At 44.0% G+C, this 18,779-nt stretch overlaps 1 protein-coding gene across 1 annotated transcript in view; it reads left to right on the top strand.

Moving 5' to 3' along the window:
- LOC139373463 (glutamate receptor ionotropic, kainate 5-like) overlaps window positions 1–18,779 on the top strand; it is an 88,279-nt gene that overhangs the window by 47,120 nt on the left and 22,380 nt on the right. The window contains exons 2-9 of the mRNA XM_071114001.1: window positions 5,954–6,115; window positions 7,030–7,194; window positions 8,333–8,430; window positions 11,415–11,580; window positions 13,704–13,882; window positions 15,087–15,140; window positions 17,062–17,223; window positions 18,767–18,779. The exon at window positions 18,767–18,779 is cut by the window's right edge and continues 140 nt beyond it. Coding sequence (XP_070970102.1) covers window positions 6,007–6,115; window positions 7,030–7,194; window positions 8,333–8,430; window positions 11,415–11,580; window positions 13,704–13,882; window positions 15,087–15,140; window positions 17,062–17,223; window positions 18,767–18,779 — 946 coding nt within the window. The 5' untranslated portion in view covers window positions 5,954–6,006. The remainder of the gene's footprint in view (window positions 1–5,953; window positions 6,116–7,029; window positions 7,195–8,332; window positions 8,431–11,414; window positions 11,581–13,703; window positions 13,883–15,086; window positions 15,141–17,061; window positions 17,224–18,766) is intronic.

Genomic DNA, 18,779 nt, shown 5'->3' with positions numbered 1-18,779 from the left:
TCCTTGTGCTTGTCTCCACCCCTCTCCAGGTGTTGCCCATCTTCCCTATTATCCCCTGTGTATTTATACCTGTGTTCTCTGTCTGCTTGTTGCCAGTTCGTCTTGTTCGTTCAAGCTTACCAGAGTTTTTCCTGTCAGCTCCTTTCGTTTCCCGGCCTCTCTTTGCTAGTCCTCCCGGTTTGACCTTTGCCTGTCCCTGACCCTGAGTCCGCCTGCCGTCCTGTACCTTTGCCTTACCCTGGATTTCTCGACCCCTGCCTGCCTTGACCTGTCTTTGTCTGCCCCTGTTTGCTACAATAAACAGTGTTACTTCAACAGTTTGCATCTGGGTCTTACGTTGACCCCTGATCGTTTATAATGTGGTTTCCTTTCCTATCACCCTCATGCACGAATATCATGGATATATTGGAATGAGTGGATATACAGTATGGAGGCTTAAATATCCTGACCTAGTGAGATATACATGGCATAGGCTCAATCAAGTCATCTTGATTAAATTATGTAATTCTTAAAATTGTTGATAGGGGTCAAATTTGCTCTTACAGAATTTCCATGTGGGAGAGGATATTGGACATTTAATCAAAGCCTATTGGATAAAAACATTTTTTGACTAGACCCAAAAAATGTATAACTGACTTTTTCCAACATACCATAGGTACAGCAAGATCCCCTTGTTGCTTGGCCTTTAGAGGCAATTGAATACTCATCTTTAAAACAAAAGCAATTTAGGTGAAAATAGTTCATATTCGCAAAGGACATTGAGGGACTAATAGTACAGATAGATAACAATAAAAACTGTACCATAGAGGCACAGAATAAGTTAGAGGAACGTATTCAAGAGAGATTAAGTGTAATATTTTTTTTTTAATTAAGCGTACTGGATGGAATATGGGGAAACATGCCCCAAATTCTTTTTTAATCTTCAACATAGAAATGCTACCAAAAATGATTTACTAAAACGTATTACAAATGATGGAGTCACCCATGATTCACTAAACAATATTTTGAAAGAGGGACCAAAGAACTTTAAGAATAAGTTTTCATTTCAGTTTCCTCCATCTCCACTAACCAAAGTTCATTTCTATTTACAAATGTACAAATAACGCTGTACAGAAAGATTCATGTGAAGGCCAAATTACAGAGGTGGAACCTGATGCAATTAAAGCCTTTAACTATACCAGCCGTGAGGTACACAGCTGTGAGGTACACAGCCGTGAGGTACACAGCCGTGAGGTACACAGCTGTGAGGTACACAGCCGTGAGGTACACAGCCGTGAGGTACACAGCCGTGAGGTACACAGCCGTGAGGTACACAGCCGTGAGGTACACAGCCGTGAGGTACACAGCTGTGAGGTACACAGCCGTGAGGTACACAGCCGTGAGGTACACAGCCGTGAGGTACACAGCCGTGAGGTACACAGCCGTGAGGTACACAGCTGTGAGGTACACAGCTGTGAGGTACACAGCCTGGAGGCATATCAAACCTTTTTTGATGTACTCAAAAAAGGTTTGTTATTGTTTTAATCACTCCTGTAAAAATGGTAGATTATCAGATACTCAACCAGGTTTTATTTCACTATTACTAATTCAGGACTCAGGGTGGTAAACTTTTTTTTTTTTTTTTCTCTCCAGGTAGGTTAGTTGAGAACAAGTTCTCATTTGCAACTGCAACCTGGCCAAGAAAAAAATATAAAGATCCAGTCCATAAAAAAAAATTGGATGCCCCTTACACTTCAGTGTTGTGCCACAAAAAAATGAGCAAAATGCATAGCGCAATAAATAAAAAAGGTATTGTCGGATATTATTCATCCTAATCACTCAGGTTTTTTACATGGACGATACAGTGGAGATAATATAAAACAAGTACTGGAAACAAAAGAACACTATGAAATATCTGGGAAACCAGGCCTGGTATTCATAGCTGTCTTTAAAAAGGCTTTTGATAAGGTAAGACTGGAGTTTATACTGAACAGAAATATAAACGCAACATGTAAAATGTTGGTCCCATGTTTCATGAGATGAAATAAAATATTATTTACACAGGTGCACTTTCTGCTAGGAACAATAACAGGCCACTCTAAAATGTGCAATTTTGTTTACATCCTTGTTATTGACCAGTTCTTCTTCGCCAAGATAATCCATTCACTTGACAGGTGTGGCATATCAAAAAGCTGATTAAACGTCATTATCTTTACATTACACAGGTCCACCTTGTGCTGGGGACAATAAAAGGCCACTCTAAAATGTGCAGTTTTGTCACACAACACAATGCCACAGAGGTCAAGGTTTGAGGGAACTAGCAATTTGCAGGCTGACTGCAGAGTGTTAATTTCTCCACCATAAGCCGCCTCCGTTGTTTTAGAGAATTTGGCAGGACGGCCTCACAACCACAGACCATGTGTAACCATGACAGCCCAGGACCTCCACATCCGGCTTCTTCACCTGTGGGATTATCTGAGACCAGCCACCCGGACAGTAGATGAAACTGTGGGTTTGCACAACCCGAAGAATTTTGAACTGTCAGAAACCTTCTCAGGGAAGCTCATCTGCGTGCTTGTTGTCCTCACCAGGGTCTTGACCTGACTGGAGTTCGGTGTCGTAGCCGACTTCAGTGGGAAAATGCTCACCTTCGATGGTCACTGGCATGCTGGAGAAGGGTGCTCTTCACGAATGAAGCCCGGTTTCAACTGTAATGGGCATATGGCAGACAGTATGTAAAAGAGTGTTGGAGGCTGCATCAGATGATCTGGCCTCCACAATCATTAACCCAATTGAGATGAGTTGGACCACAGAGTGAAGGAAAAGCAGCCAACAAGTGCTCCTTCAAGACTGTTGGAAAAGCATTCCAGGTGAAGCTGGTTGAGAGAATGTCAAGAGTGTGCAAAGCTGTCATCAAGGCAAAGGGTGGCTACTTTGAAGAATTTCAAATATGTATTGATTTGTTTAACACTTTTTTGTTTTTTGATTCTATATGTGTTATTTCATAGTTTTTATGTCTTCACTATTATTCTACTATGTAGAAAATAGTAAAAATAAAGAAAAACCCTGGAATGAGTAGGTGTGTCCAAACTTTTGACTGGTACTGTATATATATATATATATATATATATATATATATATATATATATATGTGTGTGTGTAGTAGCAGGTTCAAGGGTGTGGGGTTTCCACGTCACCAAGTTCAATAACAAAACATGCACCAGTAGCACAACTAGAATGCAAATAGGGAGTTTATTAGGGATTTTGGTACACTAGGGAAGAAGGGGGAATTCACCAATCACCTCACAGGCCACAAGCCGTTCTCAGTGTTCGTTCCATTTTCCAGGGGTAATCCTCACACTCGGGTCCTTAGCCAATTTGGTCCTGTACCCAAGGGGTGTAGTCCGACAGTCCAGGTCACAACGGGTAATCACACAGATATTGTTCTCTCTTCTCCCACTCTTCATATAGCACTTTGTTCTCTCCTTAATCTGCCCCTTTGTGCAGACTGCTTCTTCCTTTATCCCCAAGCACTCCCTGGCTTAACGTCCACAGCCTCGCTTTGTTGGGGCAGGAAGACCATATAAGGCTCGGGGGTGGAGCCAGCGACCTGCAAGATATCTCCCCTCAATAACCACTCCCCTCACCTCTCCCTGCCATCTACCACAATATATTTATTTTTAAAAATATATATGGGGGATTGGAAATGATGCAGACAATTACGTTGATAGAAGCCACAATTTATGTTCAAAATTAAAGCTGATGCACCCCTAAAAAAAAAAATAAATAAAACTTTCCTTCGTAACTTTCAGTATTTGCGGGGCTATCTTCCTCCACATTAGAGTAGTTTATGGCAACTACTTTTTACTTGAAAGGCAGAGCTAATGTTAACTCGAGTGTTTTTTTTAAGCCTCTTTAAACTGGACTGAAAAACACTTTCAAAGCAGCAGAAATAATGTGAGGTAGATTTTTTATCAGGACCGTATTGTTTAACACGGTAAAGAGCTTTCAGATAAGATTTAACGATGAGAAAACGTCATGTTGATATTTGCCATTTTATTCGTAGGAAAGTAACTCATGTTTGTAATCCCCTCTTGATTTTAAAAGGGTAACCACTGTTTTGGTGAACAGCTGAGGGATGGGTCTGGTGATCTGTAACCACTCAAATTCATAGACAGAGCTATGGATGCAATGACTCACCATCGATCAACACATTTCTGACCATGTTCTGTAAACAAAGGATATATTTTGGGTTCTGATGGGGTATGACAGTTTAACTAAGCTCATGAGGTGTTTAAAAGTTCTACTCTTCAAGACTCAATGGCTATATGTATCATTCATTTAAAAGTCCCCAAAAAATGGATGTGGCAATCAAAGATTGCCTCTTTAAGCTAACGCACCCAGAGGTGCCGTGTTTTGTAGCAGTGTACTGTAACAGCAGGCTCACTACATGGCACCACTTATAGCCTAGCGGAAGATCCTAATTAATTAGGATCATTATAATATTTATTTCTACCAGGCACCATTTCTCATTTTCTCCTACAATTTGTACCGTGTCTATTCCTACTATATTTTCTGTCACTCAGTGCAGCTGTCTTGTGTGCTCTCTCTCTCTCTTCCTCCAATATTAGCTCCATTCGCTTTCTTTATCTATTACCGCTCATCTCACTCTCTCGCACTCCTCAGCCTCTTGCCTCGTCAGCCTGTCCTACTCAACTCTTTCAATTCAAATTCTTTTTGGAATCCAGTTTAAATGCACGCAGGAAGGCGTGTCCTTGTCAGGACAAATAAGCATTTAGCAGGGGTAACAAATCAGACAGTTGACAAAACAACTCGCTGTCCGGAGTACAGATGAAATTATGGGATGTGATGGAACGATATTAGATTTGTTTTACCCCGTGGCTACATCCTGTGTTCAGTTATGCCGGCACTCCCTAAATCTCACTACTGTAGCTGTAAACTACTTTGAAGATTTTTTACACATTTTGCCATCCCTCCCCAACTAATTATCCTATTTTTCTACACCTTTATCTTTCCTTTTTTCTCTCGCTCCATTTCTCTCTCTCTCTCCTGGCTTCCCCTATTTCTTTGTGCTCGCTGTGTGCTCTTTAAGTTTTCCTTGAGTGACTAATTCTGGTAACCATGTGAGTTTCTATGTGAGTGGGACCTATCTGTGTGTGTGCTGCCTCCTTTTTTTAAAAATGTAATTTTACCCCTTTTTCTCCCCAATTTCGTGGTATCCCATTAGTAGTAGTTACTATCTTGTCTCATTGCTACAACTTCCGTACGGGCTCTGGAGAGACGAAGGTTGAATGTCATGCGTCCTCCGATACACAACCCAACCAGCCGTACTGCTTCTTAACACAGCGCGCATCCAACCCGGAAGCCAGCCGCACCAATGTGTCGGAGGCTACACCGTGCACCTGGCTACCTTGGCTAGCGCGCACTGCGCCCGGCCCGCCACAGGAGTCGCTGGTGCGCGATGAGACAAGGAGATCCCTACCGACCAATCCCTCCCTAACCCGGACAACGCTAGGCCAATTGTGCGTCACCCCACGGAACTCCCGGTCGCGGCCGGTTACGACAGAGCCTGGGCGCGAACCCAGGGACTCTGATGGCACAGCTGGCGCTGCAGTACAGCGCCCTTAACCACTGCGCCACCTGGGAGGCCTGTGTGCTGCCTCCTTACCTCTGAAATATAGACATGAAGTCCTGGGGAGCATCTCAATTACGTACTCCACACGTCCTCTCTCCTCACCTCCTTCGAGTAGCAAGGACCCATTGGAGTAGAAGGTCAGAGGGGAGGGGCCTCTGGCTTGTTCATCCAATGGATTTTAAGGAGGCGAGGAGAGAGGATGCGAGGAGTACGCAACTGAGATTCTCCCCTAGTCAGGTGTGTATTATATCACTTAGCTCCAGCCATATATTATGTCATATAGTTGTATATTATGTTATAATGAGTCCTCCCATCCAGCAGGTGGTGGACCAGGCAGCCAGAAGACCGTTCTCCATGAGGAGTAGTGGAAGATGCCGGCTCTGCCAGCGCTGCTGCTGTCGATTTACTTCCTCTTACTGTTGCTGACCATGGCCCCGCTCTCTTTCACCCAGGCTCCCGCACTCTCCTCTGTCAGAATGGGTGGGATTTCTACTAGTTACCACAGCCACAAAGTCAAAATGGGCTATATCATAAATGGGATTACAAATGTAGAATGTAATAAAAATATAGGACAGAACACACGACAAGAGAGACACGACAACACTACATAAAGAGAGACCTAAGACAACAACATAGCATGGTAGTGACACATGAAAACACAGTATGGTAGCAACACAACATGACAACAACATGGTAGCAACACAACACGGCAGCAGCACAACATGGTAGCAGCACAAAACGTGGTACAAACATTATTGGGCACAGACAACGGCACAAAGGGCAAGGAGGTAGAGACAACAATACATCACACGAAGCAGCCACAACTGTCAGTAAGAGTGTCAGTAAGAGTGTCTGGTAACACAGGAAGCTGCAGTGCAGTACAGTACAGTTCACAGTACAATGTTCTATCAATGTCTCCATGGATACGCATACTGTAGGCTAATTGAAGATCAGGAAGATAAGGCTTGGATCAGAGAATGCCTCATTCCTCAGTAATTGTAATGTAAACAAGGGCCGTTACCATAAGGATGATAGGATCATTTATGAACTCATTTGGTTATGTACATCTCGCTGACTTCACCGATGTGATCATCATTCAGTGATCGTCCTAAATGTCAGATGACAGGTTGTCCAGTTTTCCCCCTGAATAACCTTTCCTTGAAAATGGCTCTAGTCCGTGTGATTCTCTGTGACTCACCCCTGGTATCCATTTTGCAGATGGGTTGAATGTTAGTCAAAAGGTCAGCCTCATTGGAACATAGATCAGATAGACTTACTTTGAAAGGAATCACAAAATCCAACAGTGGATTTGAATCCATCTGCCCGCGGGTCTGGTTTTTCATGCTCCTTTATCTTCTCGTCTGTCTTTCTATCATTCTATTTATCCCCCCCAGCGGCCATTTTGGACGACCAGTCTGTGTGTGGGCGAGGGGAGCGGCTAGCGCTGGCCCTGGCCAGGGAGAACATTAACAGTATTTTTGAGGGCCAGTCCAGAGCCCGGGTGGAGGTGGACATCTTCGAGCTGCAGAAGGACTCACAGTACGACACCACCGATACCAGTAAGCATGATCAGTACAAACCACTATTTTCTAAATTGAGCTGGATAGACATTTTATTCATTCAAATGTGACCGACGGGTTTCAGACCCAGGTCGAATCCTGAGTACTGCAAGAATGTATTAGCCCGCTGAGCTAATGCCAATGTTCCACTTATTGTCACCTATATCTGGATAGACACTTTACGCATACAAATTTGACAGAATGGGTTCAAACCAATATCTCCTGAGTGCCACAAGACTGTTAGCCCTCTGAGCTAAAGACAATACATTATCTCAGAGGAGCTAATGCAAGTCTTCTGATCCCAGGCAAGGTTACTCATCACATGAGTTAAACCGACATACACTCACACACTTACAGTGTACCGCTGACAGAAGTCATTGTCTTGGAGAAGGACGACTCGACCGAGTAAGCTAAGTGTGTGTGTCCGAGATCCATTATTTTTCACCTCATAGCCTTTTGTACTCCCACCATCACAAAGGGAGGCAATATGGTAGTGGGTGTTAACAGTTGCTCTTTAAACAGTGAGTGATCTGCAAGTATTCATGTGCAAACACACTCACACACACATACACACCACAGGAGGTTGGTGGCACCTTAATTGGGGAGGACGGGCTTGTGGTAATGGCTGGAGCGGAATTGGTGGAATGGTATCAAATACATGGTTTGATGCCATCCCATTTACTCCGTTCCAGCCATTATTGTGCCCTTTCCTCCCCTCAACAGCCTCCACTGATACACACACACACATTGCTGATCTGTCTCGGATCTGGGAGAGCCGTACAGGTTTTCTGAACAGAATAATAACACTCATCTCCAATAGACATAGTGTGGATTCAGATTACCGTTATGGCTACAATTAATCAAAAGTGTCCAGCATTGACTCTTAATTTGATATATCATCCAAGAACTGGACAGAGACAGAACTGGACCTCGTCCAAGACATTGACTCTTCCGTCTTGCTGGTAAATTCTCTCTCCTTACTAATTCCCCCCTTTCTCTGTCTGTCTGTCTGTCTGTCTGTCTGTCTGTCTGTCTGTCTGTCTGTCTGTCTGTCTGTCTGTCTGTCTGTCTCTGTCCCCTCGTTTCTTCCCCTCCCCCATCTCGCTGCTGTCTCCTCTCTATCTCCCCTCTGTCTCAGTGTGTCAGATATTGCCAAAGGGGGTGGTCTCTGTGATTGGCCCCGCCTCCAGTCCTGCCTCAGGGTCAACTGTCAGTCACATCTGTGGAGAGAAGGAGGTGAGCTAGCTATGTCCTCTAAACCACATTCACACTGCTACTCATACTATATCCCCAAACTCCCATAAACCACTACTCCACTACTTGTCTGCTTACTGGATGATTACCAATCATTGAAAGGACTGGATAGGTTTCTGACATTTTGTTTATACCTATCCTGCTGGGGTTTACTTATTAAGGAAGTGTACTCTCAGATTATTAGGTACACCCATCTAGTACCGGGTCGGACCACCCTTTGCCTCCAGAACAGCCTGAATTATTCTGGGTGTATTCTACAAGGTGTCTGAAACGTTACACAGGGATGTTGGTCCATGCTGACGCGATGGCATCACACAGTTGCTGCAGATTGGACAGTGGTACATTCATGCTGTTAACAGCCCGTTCCATCTCATCCCATTATGCTTTATTGGGTTGAGGTCTGGGGACTGACCAGGACACTCTAGTAAACTGAACTCACTGTCAAGTTCCAGGCAATGTTTGTGATTGCGTGCCCACTGGAGCCGCTTCTTCTTGTTTTTAGCTGAAAGGTGTGGAACTTGGTGTGTTCGGATGTTGCAATAGCCCATCTGTGACAAGGATCGACAAGTTGTGGGTTCCGAGATGCCGTTCTTCACACCAATGTTGTACTGTGCTGTTATTTATCTGTTTATGGCCCACCTGTCAGCTTACACGATTCTTGCCATTCTCCTTCGACCTCTCTCATCATAGAGCTGTTTTCGCCCACGGGACTGCCGCTGACTGGATGTTTTTTGTTTGTCGCACCATTCTCGGTAAACCTTAGACACTGTTGTGCGTGAAAAGCCCAAGACGGTGGCAGTCTCTGAGATACTGGAACTGTCGTGCCTGGCACCGACAATCATACCACGCTCAAAGTCGCTTAGGTCACTCGTTTTGCCCATTCTAACATTCAACTGAACAGTAACTGAATGCCTGGATGCCTGTCTGCCTGAGGGAGCAATCCATTTTCATGAACGGTTGGTGTACCTAATAAACTGGCTGGTGACTGTATGTAGCACTGCTATAAATTCAAATCAAACTTTATTTGTCACATGAGCCAAATACAACAAGTGTAGACCTTACCGTGAAATGCTTATTTACATCCATTAACCAACAGTGCAGATTATGGGGGTAGAAGCTGTTAAGGAGCCTTTTGGACCTAGACTTGGTGCTCCGGTATCGCTTGCCTTGCGGTAGCAGAGACAACAGTCTATGACTTGGGTGACTGGAGTCTCTGACAATTTTATGGGCTTTCCTCTGACACCGCCTATTATATAGGTCCTGGATGGCAGGAATCTTGGCCTCAGTGATGTACTGGGCCTTACGCACTACCCTCTGTAGCGCCTTATGGTCAGATGCCGAGCAGTTGCCATACAAGGTGGTGATGCAACCATCTCGATGGTGCAGCTGTAGAACTTTTTGAGGATCTGGGGACCCATGCCAAATCTTTTCAGTCTCCTGAGGGGGAAAAGGTTTTGTCGTGCACTCTTCATGACTGTCTTGGTGTGTTTGAACCATGATGGTTCGTTGGTGATGAGGATACCAAGGAACTTGAAACTCTCGACCCGCTCCACTACAGCCCCGTAGATGTTAATGGGGTCCTGTTCGCCCCACCTTTTCCTGTAGTCCATGATCAGCTCCTTTGTCTTGATCACATTGAGGGAGAGGTTGTTGTCCTGGCTGTCTCATAATTGTCGGTGATCAGGCCTACCACTGTCGTGTTGTTAGCAAACTTAATGATGGTGTTTGCTTTGGATAAAAGCCTCTGCTAAATGGCATATGTTTTAAGTCCTTTCAGGTCAGTTGATGTTAGGGAGAGGAGACGTGGAAACAGTTCATGTTGGGACACAGCCCCACATCACTCTAGGAAATGTCCTCTCTGACCTCTCTCTCTCGGTCATAGTTTAGTGAACTCTGTAATGAGTTAACTGTGGCTCATTCAGTTCGAACCTGCATGGTCACACTTCGGTCATGCAGAGATTTAACCTGGTTAATACTCCTTCTTTCACTAGCTATGATAATGAATCAGTCTTAAACCGTGGTTAGATTACGATCTCTCGTCATATAAATCTGCAATGGGATGCTGTCAATCATCTACCAATGGAAATCTCTTCAGGCACTTTCACATTAGATTTAATTTCAGTACGGGCCAAGCAGCATTTCATCCCAGGGGCGAAACAATTCAGACCTGGCCCTTAGCCAGATGAAGTCAAACAAGGGTTTAAAATCTCGCAATAGGAAGAAAATGCAAATGTGGAAAAAATAGAGCCTGTTTACCGTCTATGGATGAAATGCCAGTATATAAACAGCTTTTGCTTTGTTTGGGTTGAATTGGGTTGAATATGTCAATGTGATGGACAGTGCATGATAATAATGTCCAGGGTAAAAGCTTGAATGCTTTTTAAATCTCAATATCAAATAATGACCTTACTGTAATAGTTCTCAAGCAAGAATTTCGCTAGGACTGTCTGGGAGTGGTCTGAGTGACAGGGGTAGAGATATGTCATTTGATAACTAGCTGTTATTGGCAGAAGTCTTAAACTCTCTTTGTTATTGGTCTTTATGAACTTATACTGCCTGGTGATGGCACCAGGCATGCAAAACCTGCTGATTTAGAAGGTCTTGTGTAGAGTGTATTTTCAACCAGCAACTATCAGGAAATATCCCCGATCAAATGTTTTCCCACTTTTTACAGTGTTAGTTTCATCAGCAGTTGTACAATATGATACAAAACACAGGAAAATATCATTTTGACTGCACTGGGCCTTTAAACACAACCCCTTCATCTCCCTTCCTTTACTCTTTGTGTATGATAATAATCATTTTGCTTATTATAGTATACACAAGTATGATAATAATAATCCATTATCATCATACGTGACCATACTTTATACCATGCTCACATAAACAATTGTGCACACTTCCCATGATCGATTCATGATGCCTAAAAGAGCATTCATAACGCCTTATGTTGCCTGCTGTCTCAGATCCCTCATGTGAAGGTGGGCCCGGAGGAGACGCCCAAACTCCCATACCTCCGCTTCGCCTCGGTCAGTCTCTACCCCAGCAACGAGGACCTGAGCCTGGCTATTGGGGCCATCCTCCGCTCTTTCAGCTACCCCACCGCCAGCCTCATATGCGCCAAGGCAGAATGTGAGTGTATATGCCTCAGGTTGTCTGATACTGCATGCATGTTCCTATAGTTCCCTACTTGTAGAATTCCGTACTACAATATTTCCCTACGTACACATTTTGTGGAAAGGGTTCTACATGGAACCCAAAAGTGTTCTATCTGGAAACAAAATGGTGCTATCTTGAACCTAAAATGGTCCTTTGGCTGTCCCCATGGGAGAACATTTTGAAGAACCCTTTTTGGTTCCACCCTTTCCACAGAATATTTTACCTGGAACCAAAAAGGGTTCTCCTAGGGGGACACCTGAAGAACCCTTTTGGAACACTTTTTTCTAAGAGTGTACAGTCTACTTCCTTTACCTCCATACATCAACTCTCCACGGTTACGGTTTGATCTGAACAAAGGTTGAGTGTGAGTGCAGGATGTTTGATACTGCATTTGTCTCATGCTTCTAGACCTTGATTATTGTTGCAGTATCACCTGTGTGAGCGTGGAGAGTGTATAAGAAATGATACATTGTATACGTTGTCAAATGAGATGCCCTGCATTGCTGTTTTCCTCAAGGTGCATGTTTACAGTTGAGTCATTTAGCAGATGCTCTTATCCAGAGCGACTAACATGAGCAATTAGGGTTAAGAGCCTTGCTTAAGGACACATCGACAGATTTTTCACCTAGTCGGCTCGGGAATTCAAACCAGTGACCTTTCGGTTACTGGCCCAATGCTCTTAACCGCTAGGCTACCTGCCGCCTCCATGTAATCCTTTATTTAGCAGGTTCAAGTAGTCCAAGTAGCTTCAAGTAGTGCATATGTAACCGATGTGAAATGGCTAGCTAGTTAGCGGTGATCAATCGGTGACGTCACTCGCTCTGAGACCTTGAAGTAGTTGTTCCCCTTGCTCAGCAAGGGCCGCGGCTTTTGTGGCGACGGGTCACAATGCTTCGTTGGGTGTCAGTTGTTGATGTGTGCAGAGGGTCCCTGGTTCAAGCCCAGGTAGGGGCGAGGAGAGGGACGGAAGCTATACTGTTACACATAGCTATCTGTTGAGGTTCATGTATTGTGCGTATGTTTTGACGCTTTAGACTTGTCAGCGTACAGCCGATGCCCCCGAAGCTTCAGCAGAGCAGTAGTGCGTATCATTTTGCATTGGTCTGATGCTCCTCTCTTCACATAATACAACTCCAACAAAGACCCTGAACTGTACAAGAGTACTCCAGTAGCCTGGAGCCATTCATACAACCCCTCTATCACCCTCCCATCATTCCTCCTGCGTTCCAGTGTCCCCTGCACACAGAGTGCAGCCGCCCAGCCAGTCCAGGTGGTGGATTAGCCCAGCTCCCCTCCATAGTGGCTTATGCCTTCCACTTATGAGCTGCTGCTCTACTCGACTGCTCAGGTCTAGGCCAAGGTTGGGTGTGCCGAACGCATCTTTTAACAGTCCGCGCCACCCTCCCTCTTTATGGAGCCCACTATTTTCCACTTGGCTGGTCTAGTCTGCGCTCTGTGCAATGTTCTTTCGCAAAATGGTGTCTATTCTTTCCTCTTCCCTTGGTTTTTCTTGTTTTATTTTCCAGTCAGCTATATTGCCACTGTATTGGTTTGTCTGTTCCCTGTTCAAGGCGCAGATTATCAAGGTCAGGCATGTGATAGACTCGTTTCTGGATAGAGTAACTCACTGGTCACTGAATGTTATGAAAAGGGGTCGGAAGTAAAGGTGGACATGTACTTTCTGTCCAGGGATGAAGAGGAGGATGGTCCTCCTCATTCATTTCAGGAAAAAGTGAAACAATTTAACGCGTTCAGAAATCCTTCTTGTAACTCAAATGATACCTTTGTTTACACACCTCACCTAAATATCTAATTAAACATACTGGTAACAGAGAATGTGAAAATATGTGTCAACAGCACCAGCTAGACATGTACCTTCTGGTTGCCAAAGTAGATTTAACGCTACTACACAGCATAATATAAAGTGATGGGGGGGACAGAGAAATAGAGCAAAATATCATGTTTTTCCAGTAGCAGTAATCAAAATGTCTTTTGAAATAGCAATACAGTGCAATAGTACTCTGTAATGTTTGGTTGAGGTATCACAAAGTATGTGTTTCATCAAGCCTCTGAAGTGCTCCGCCTCCACCCCCTAGGCCTGCTGCGATTGGAGGAGCTGGTGCGGCGCTTCCTGATCTCCCGGGAAACACTGTCCGTTAGGATGCTGGACGAAAGCCTGGACCCCACCCCCCTGCTAAAGGAGATTAGAGACGATAAAGTGGCTACTATCATCATCGACGCCAATGCTTCCATCTCCTACCTCATCCTCAGAAAGGTCAGGACCCTCACCAGGCTACAGTCACAAAGACAACTAACAACATTGTGGTCCTCTGTAGCTCAGGTGAAAGAGCAGGGCGCTTGCAATGCCAGCATCGTGGGTTTGATTCTCGGGACCACCCGTACGTAAAATATATGCACGCATGACTGTAAGTCACTTTGGATATAAGTCCTGCTTAACGGAATATACTAGTATTATATATTTAAGCAATAAGGTCCAAGAGGGTGTGGTATACAGTATGGCCTATATACCACGGCTAAGGGCTGTTCAAACATGACGCAATGCAGTGTGCCTGGATACAGCCCTTAGCCGTGGTATACTGGCCAATTACCACAAACCTCCGAGGTGCCTTATTGCTATTATAAACTGGTTAACAATCTAATTAGAGCAGTACAAATAACTGTTTTGTCATACCCGTGGTATACGGTCTGATATACCACGGATGTCAGCCAATCAGCATTCAGGGCTCGAACTATCCAGTTTATAATACAGTTTAAAATCTTTCAAAGAATCAAGTAGCACAGTATTTGAAGGTTACCTAGAGCTACATAAGGACTTCATAACACATGTATAATTCACACATAACACATTTGTAAGCAGCACATAAGCATTCCATAAATGCTTATGTCAAGTTGATAATTGTATCATAGCAATGTCACCATGATATAATTAATCTACTTGAAGGCGTTGACATGAGAATTTATTACATTTAAGAAATGCTTAAGCACTGCTTATGAATCTGCTATATCTGAATTATTCATGTATTAGCAGATCCTTATGTAGGTTCGCCTTGCCCAGCTCAATGTCATTCTCATAGCACATAGCACCATTTATCCTACTCAATATTGTGGCCAGAAGGCACATTATATATGTATGCTTTGAAATGATGTATTATTCTATTCTGTAGTCTACTGGTGGCACCAGTACTGTAAGCTATGTAAACGCTAGATGTAGTGTTCACGTATGCTATGTGTATGCACGTGTAATCAACTGTCAAAAATAGCAAATATGCGCTGTTAGCTTTCAACGGTCAAAGTTCTACATGCCAAACACCTGCTCATATGTCTAAAGCTAGCAAACTTGTTACCTGAATGCCATATGATAAAGTTACTGCATCACCCACAGTGTGCAGTGCAATTCAGTGTATCAGCACTGTTACAATGCCCCCCCCCTCCCCCCTCTCTCCTTTTCCACCCCACAGGCATCAGAACTGGGGATGACATCAGCGTTTTACAAGTACATACTCACCACAATGGTAAGAGCATACCAATCAAAATTCTCCTCCCCTCTCCTCCCCTCCCTCTCCGTACCCTACCCACAATCCTCTCTGCTCGGCCTGTGGACGGCTATCGCGGCAGATCTCATCTGAAATGCATGATGGGAGTGCACCGCTTGTCATCATTATTTCTGTGCCTGGCGCATGCCCTTGTGCGAGGTGACTTACATAGCTAGTAATATTTTCTACATCGTATCCCGTCCCGTCTACAGTGCAGGGTATTTTTGCTGTGGTACTTACAAGGGCGCACGCCTCACACACCCAAGTGAGAAACGGCAGTTCCCTGAACATTGGAGAGGGACCAGAAATCTCTAAATCATTACCCTTTTCATTTTCATAGCTGAATGGCACGCCGCTCTACTGTCTGGAACTAGAACCGTTGGTGTCCTGCCTCCCGGTACCAAAACTGTCCCTGTATTGTACCATGGTCTCCTTAGTGTATTCAGCTACTGTGAGATGCTGTGGTAAACTGTTACTACCGCTGTCCAACTGCAATGAATTTTTCCAGAGCCGTATTTCAGATAGGCTGTATTTCAAAATTATTTTAAAGAGAAGAAATATGTACTTACTTACTACCCCTTTCTACCCCTGTTCCACGCTGCTATCTCATACCTCACTGTCAGTGGCGGTCAGTGCCGTTTATAAGCATGTCCTTATTTCTATTACAGCTTGTTGGATGACTGTCGTTCATATTCCATTCACCCAGTTCAATGTACATGATACTACATGATACAAACATGTTCCCTATACCCATCATGAGGTTTCTACAAACTAGCCTATGAATGAAAGTTTACAACATAGGTGCACACAGGTCTAGAGAATTTTGCGATGACAGACAGTGACACATGGACGGACAGTGACACATTCAATACCTCCTTGCACACTCTTGCCTGCATCTAGTTTATCTAGGGTGTAATCATTAGTCCAACAGTTGCAAATGAGAGTTTCTATTCGACAAATTCAGGCATTTTTATCCCTGTTTCGTTTGTTTCCGTTTAAGAAACGTTTTACAACAGAATCGGCAGAAAGAATACACATCCCTGATCACGCATCAACACAGTTCACTTTCATAGCAGCCACGTTGCATTCCTTCTCACCTTTATGCACTCTCCTCTTCTCACCTTTTCCCTTTGTTTGTGGACTTCAATGAACAACATATCAGCTGTATGTGACCAGGCGAACAAACCTTTCCAAACCATGTCATAACCGCTACACACAGCCTACATCATTGTCCCCATATTTGCCAAAGTAACATCCTAGTCAATATAGCTAATAGAACAAATGCGTTAGTAAACCCGCTACAATCATGCAGTAACGTTACATTGTACAGTCAGTAAGCAGTTAGGCAATATATTAATAAAACCAAAAGCTTACCTTGACTTGGAAAAGTTTCAGTGTTGTGTGGGATAGTCATAGCCAGCTAGCTAACATAGCATCCCTCTGTTTGAGCCGGGTGTTTGAGTAATTAAACTAGCCAGCTGCATTTGCTAGCTAAGTAAGTGAAACTGAAAGTGGAAAAAATGACAATCTCTCTCACTTGCTTCTCCATTTTTGAAGAAATTCATTTGTTCAAAACTGTTCAACTATTGTCTTTCTCTCTTTTTGAGTAAACTGCTCACCACATTTTATGCACTGCAGTGCTAGATAGCTGTAGCGTATGCTTTCAGTACTAGATTCATTCTCTGATCCTTTGATTGGGTGTCAGTTCATGCTGCAAGAGCTCTGATAGGTTGGAGGACATCCTCCGGAAGTTGTCATAATTATGGAAGGGGGTAGGAACCAAGAGCCTCAGTTTTGTATGGAAGTCAATGGACCCAGAGGACGATGAAAGCTAGCTGTCCTCCAGCTACACCATGGTGCTACCCTACAGAGTGCCTCCCCCCCCTCTTTTGTCAATCAGGACTTTCCCCTGCTGCGATTGGACGACGTGGTGGATGACCAATCCAACATCGTAGGTTTCTCCATGCTCAACAGCAGTCATCCCTTCTACCTGGAGTTCATCAGGAGTCTCAACCTGTCCTGGAGGGAGGGCTGTGACCTCAGCCCCTACCCCGGCCCGTCGGTGAGAACCGGAATCCTTGTATGTGGTTGTACTCATACACTATTACTGTGACTAACACTCATACTCATACTCACTCTCTTTCATAAACTGTAACTCATATCTTCTTCAAACACTCATATATTGTGTAGTCTTACTGTCACTCGTATACTAATTATTTACCAGCACTCATATACTTGTTACTCATATCGTTTTCTCATACACTGTCACATACTGTTACTGCTGTCACTCATATACTGCTACAGTAATTTACTCATATAAGGTCAGCTAAGTATGTTTGTGTTCTCCCTACTGCTAAGTTATCCACGTGCTGTTACCTGTATACTCTCGACTATGACAACTTATACTGATATAGTATTATATATGTTATACTATAACAGTGTAATGACATCCAGTTCTACATTCTCACTCATGCACTTACATTTATGCGTACATTTCTAAGTCATACACAGCGGAGGGGGCTGGTGGGACGAGCTATAGGAGGACGGGCTCTTTGTAATGGCTGGAATGGAACGGTATCAAACCCATCAAACATATTGAAACCACATGTTTGACTCCGTTCCATGAATTCTAATCCAGCCATTACAATGAGCCCGTTCTCCTATAGCTCCTCCCAGCAGCCCCCTCCGATTGACAGACTTTATCACTATTCCTTTTTACACGGTCAAACTGCCAGTTGAAGTACACATATTGTCATGCTGTCATTTACAGTCTGCGTGATTCTCACTCTGCCAGGTTGACTGATGCCTGACCAGATGTCCTTAATTTTTAAAGGGATACTTCGGCATTATGGCAATGAGGCTCTTTATCTAGTCAGGTGAACTCATGGATACCATTTTTATGTCTCTGCGTGCAGTTTGAAGGAAGTTGCTAACCTACACCTATCGCAACTGCAAACTAGCGTTAGCACAATGACTGGAAGTCTATGGATATCCTATTAGACTTTCAGTCATTGCGCTAATACTTGTTAGCATTGGCTCGCAAAACTACCTCTAACTTCCTTCATACTAGACACAGAGACATTAAAATGATATACACGAGTTAATCTGACTCTGAGGAAGTAGATAAAAGGCCTCGTATCCAAAATCCTGAAGTATCCCTTTAAGGTTTGATTGAATCACACAGCTTTGGCACAGACCACAGTGCCACCTTGTTGACTGAGTAGCGTTACATCTATCCCAACGTTTCTCACTCTTTTTGTCTTTCTTTCTCGAGCTTCATGCCTGCCTCTCTCGTCTTTCTCTCCATCTCTCGCTTTCCTTCCCTCCCTCCCTACATCTTTCTTACTCTCTCTCACATTTGTATCAACTATTCTCTTACTCTCTGCTTCCCTCCCTCCCTCCCCCCTTCGCCCCTTCCCTCTCTGTCTCTGTCTCTGTCTCTGTCTCTGTCTCTCTCTCTCTCTCTCTGTCTCTCTCTCTCTGTCTCTCTCTCTCTGTCTCTCTCTCTCTCTGTCTCTCTCTCCCCCTCTCTCTCTCTCTCTCTCTCTCTCTCTCTCTCTCTCTCTCTCTCTCTCTCTCTCTCTCTCTCTCTCTCTCTCCCACAGCTGTCGTCTGCTC

This window comes from Oncorhynchus clarkii, chromosome 18 (genome assembly GCF_045791955.1).
Source record: "Oncorhynchus clarkii lewisi isolate Uvic-CL-2024 chromosome 18, UVic_Ocla_1.0, whole genome shotgun sequence".
Lineage (NCBI taxonomy): Eukaryota > Metazoa > Chordata > Actinopteri > Salmoniformes > Salmonidae > Oncorhynchus > Oncorhynchus clarkii.
Note: the sequence above shows the minus strand (reverse complement) of the source record. Positions and strands in the feature narration are given on the sequence as shown.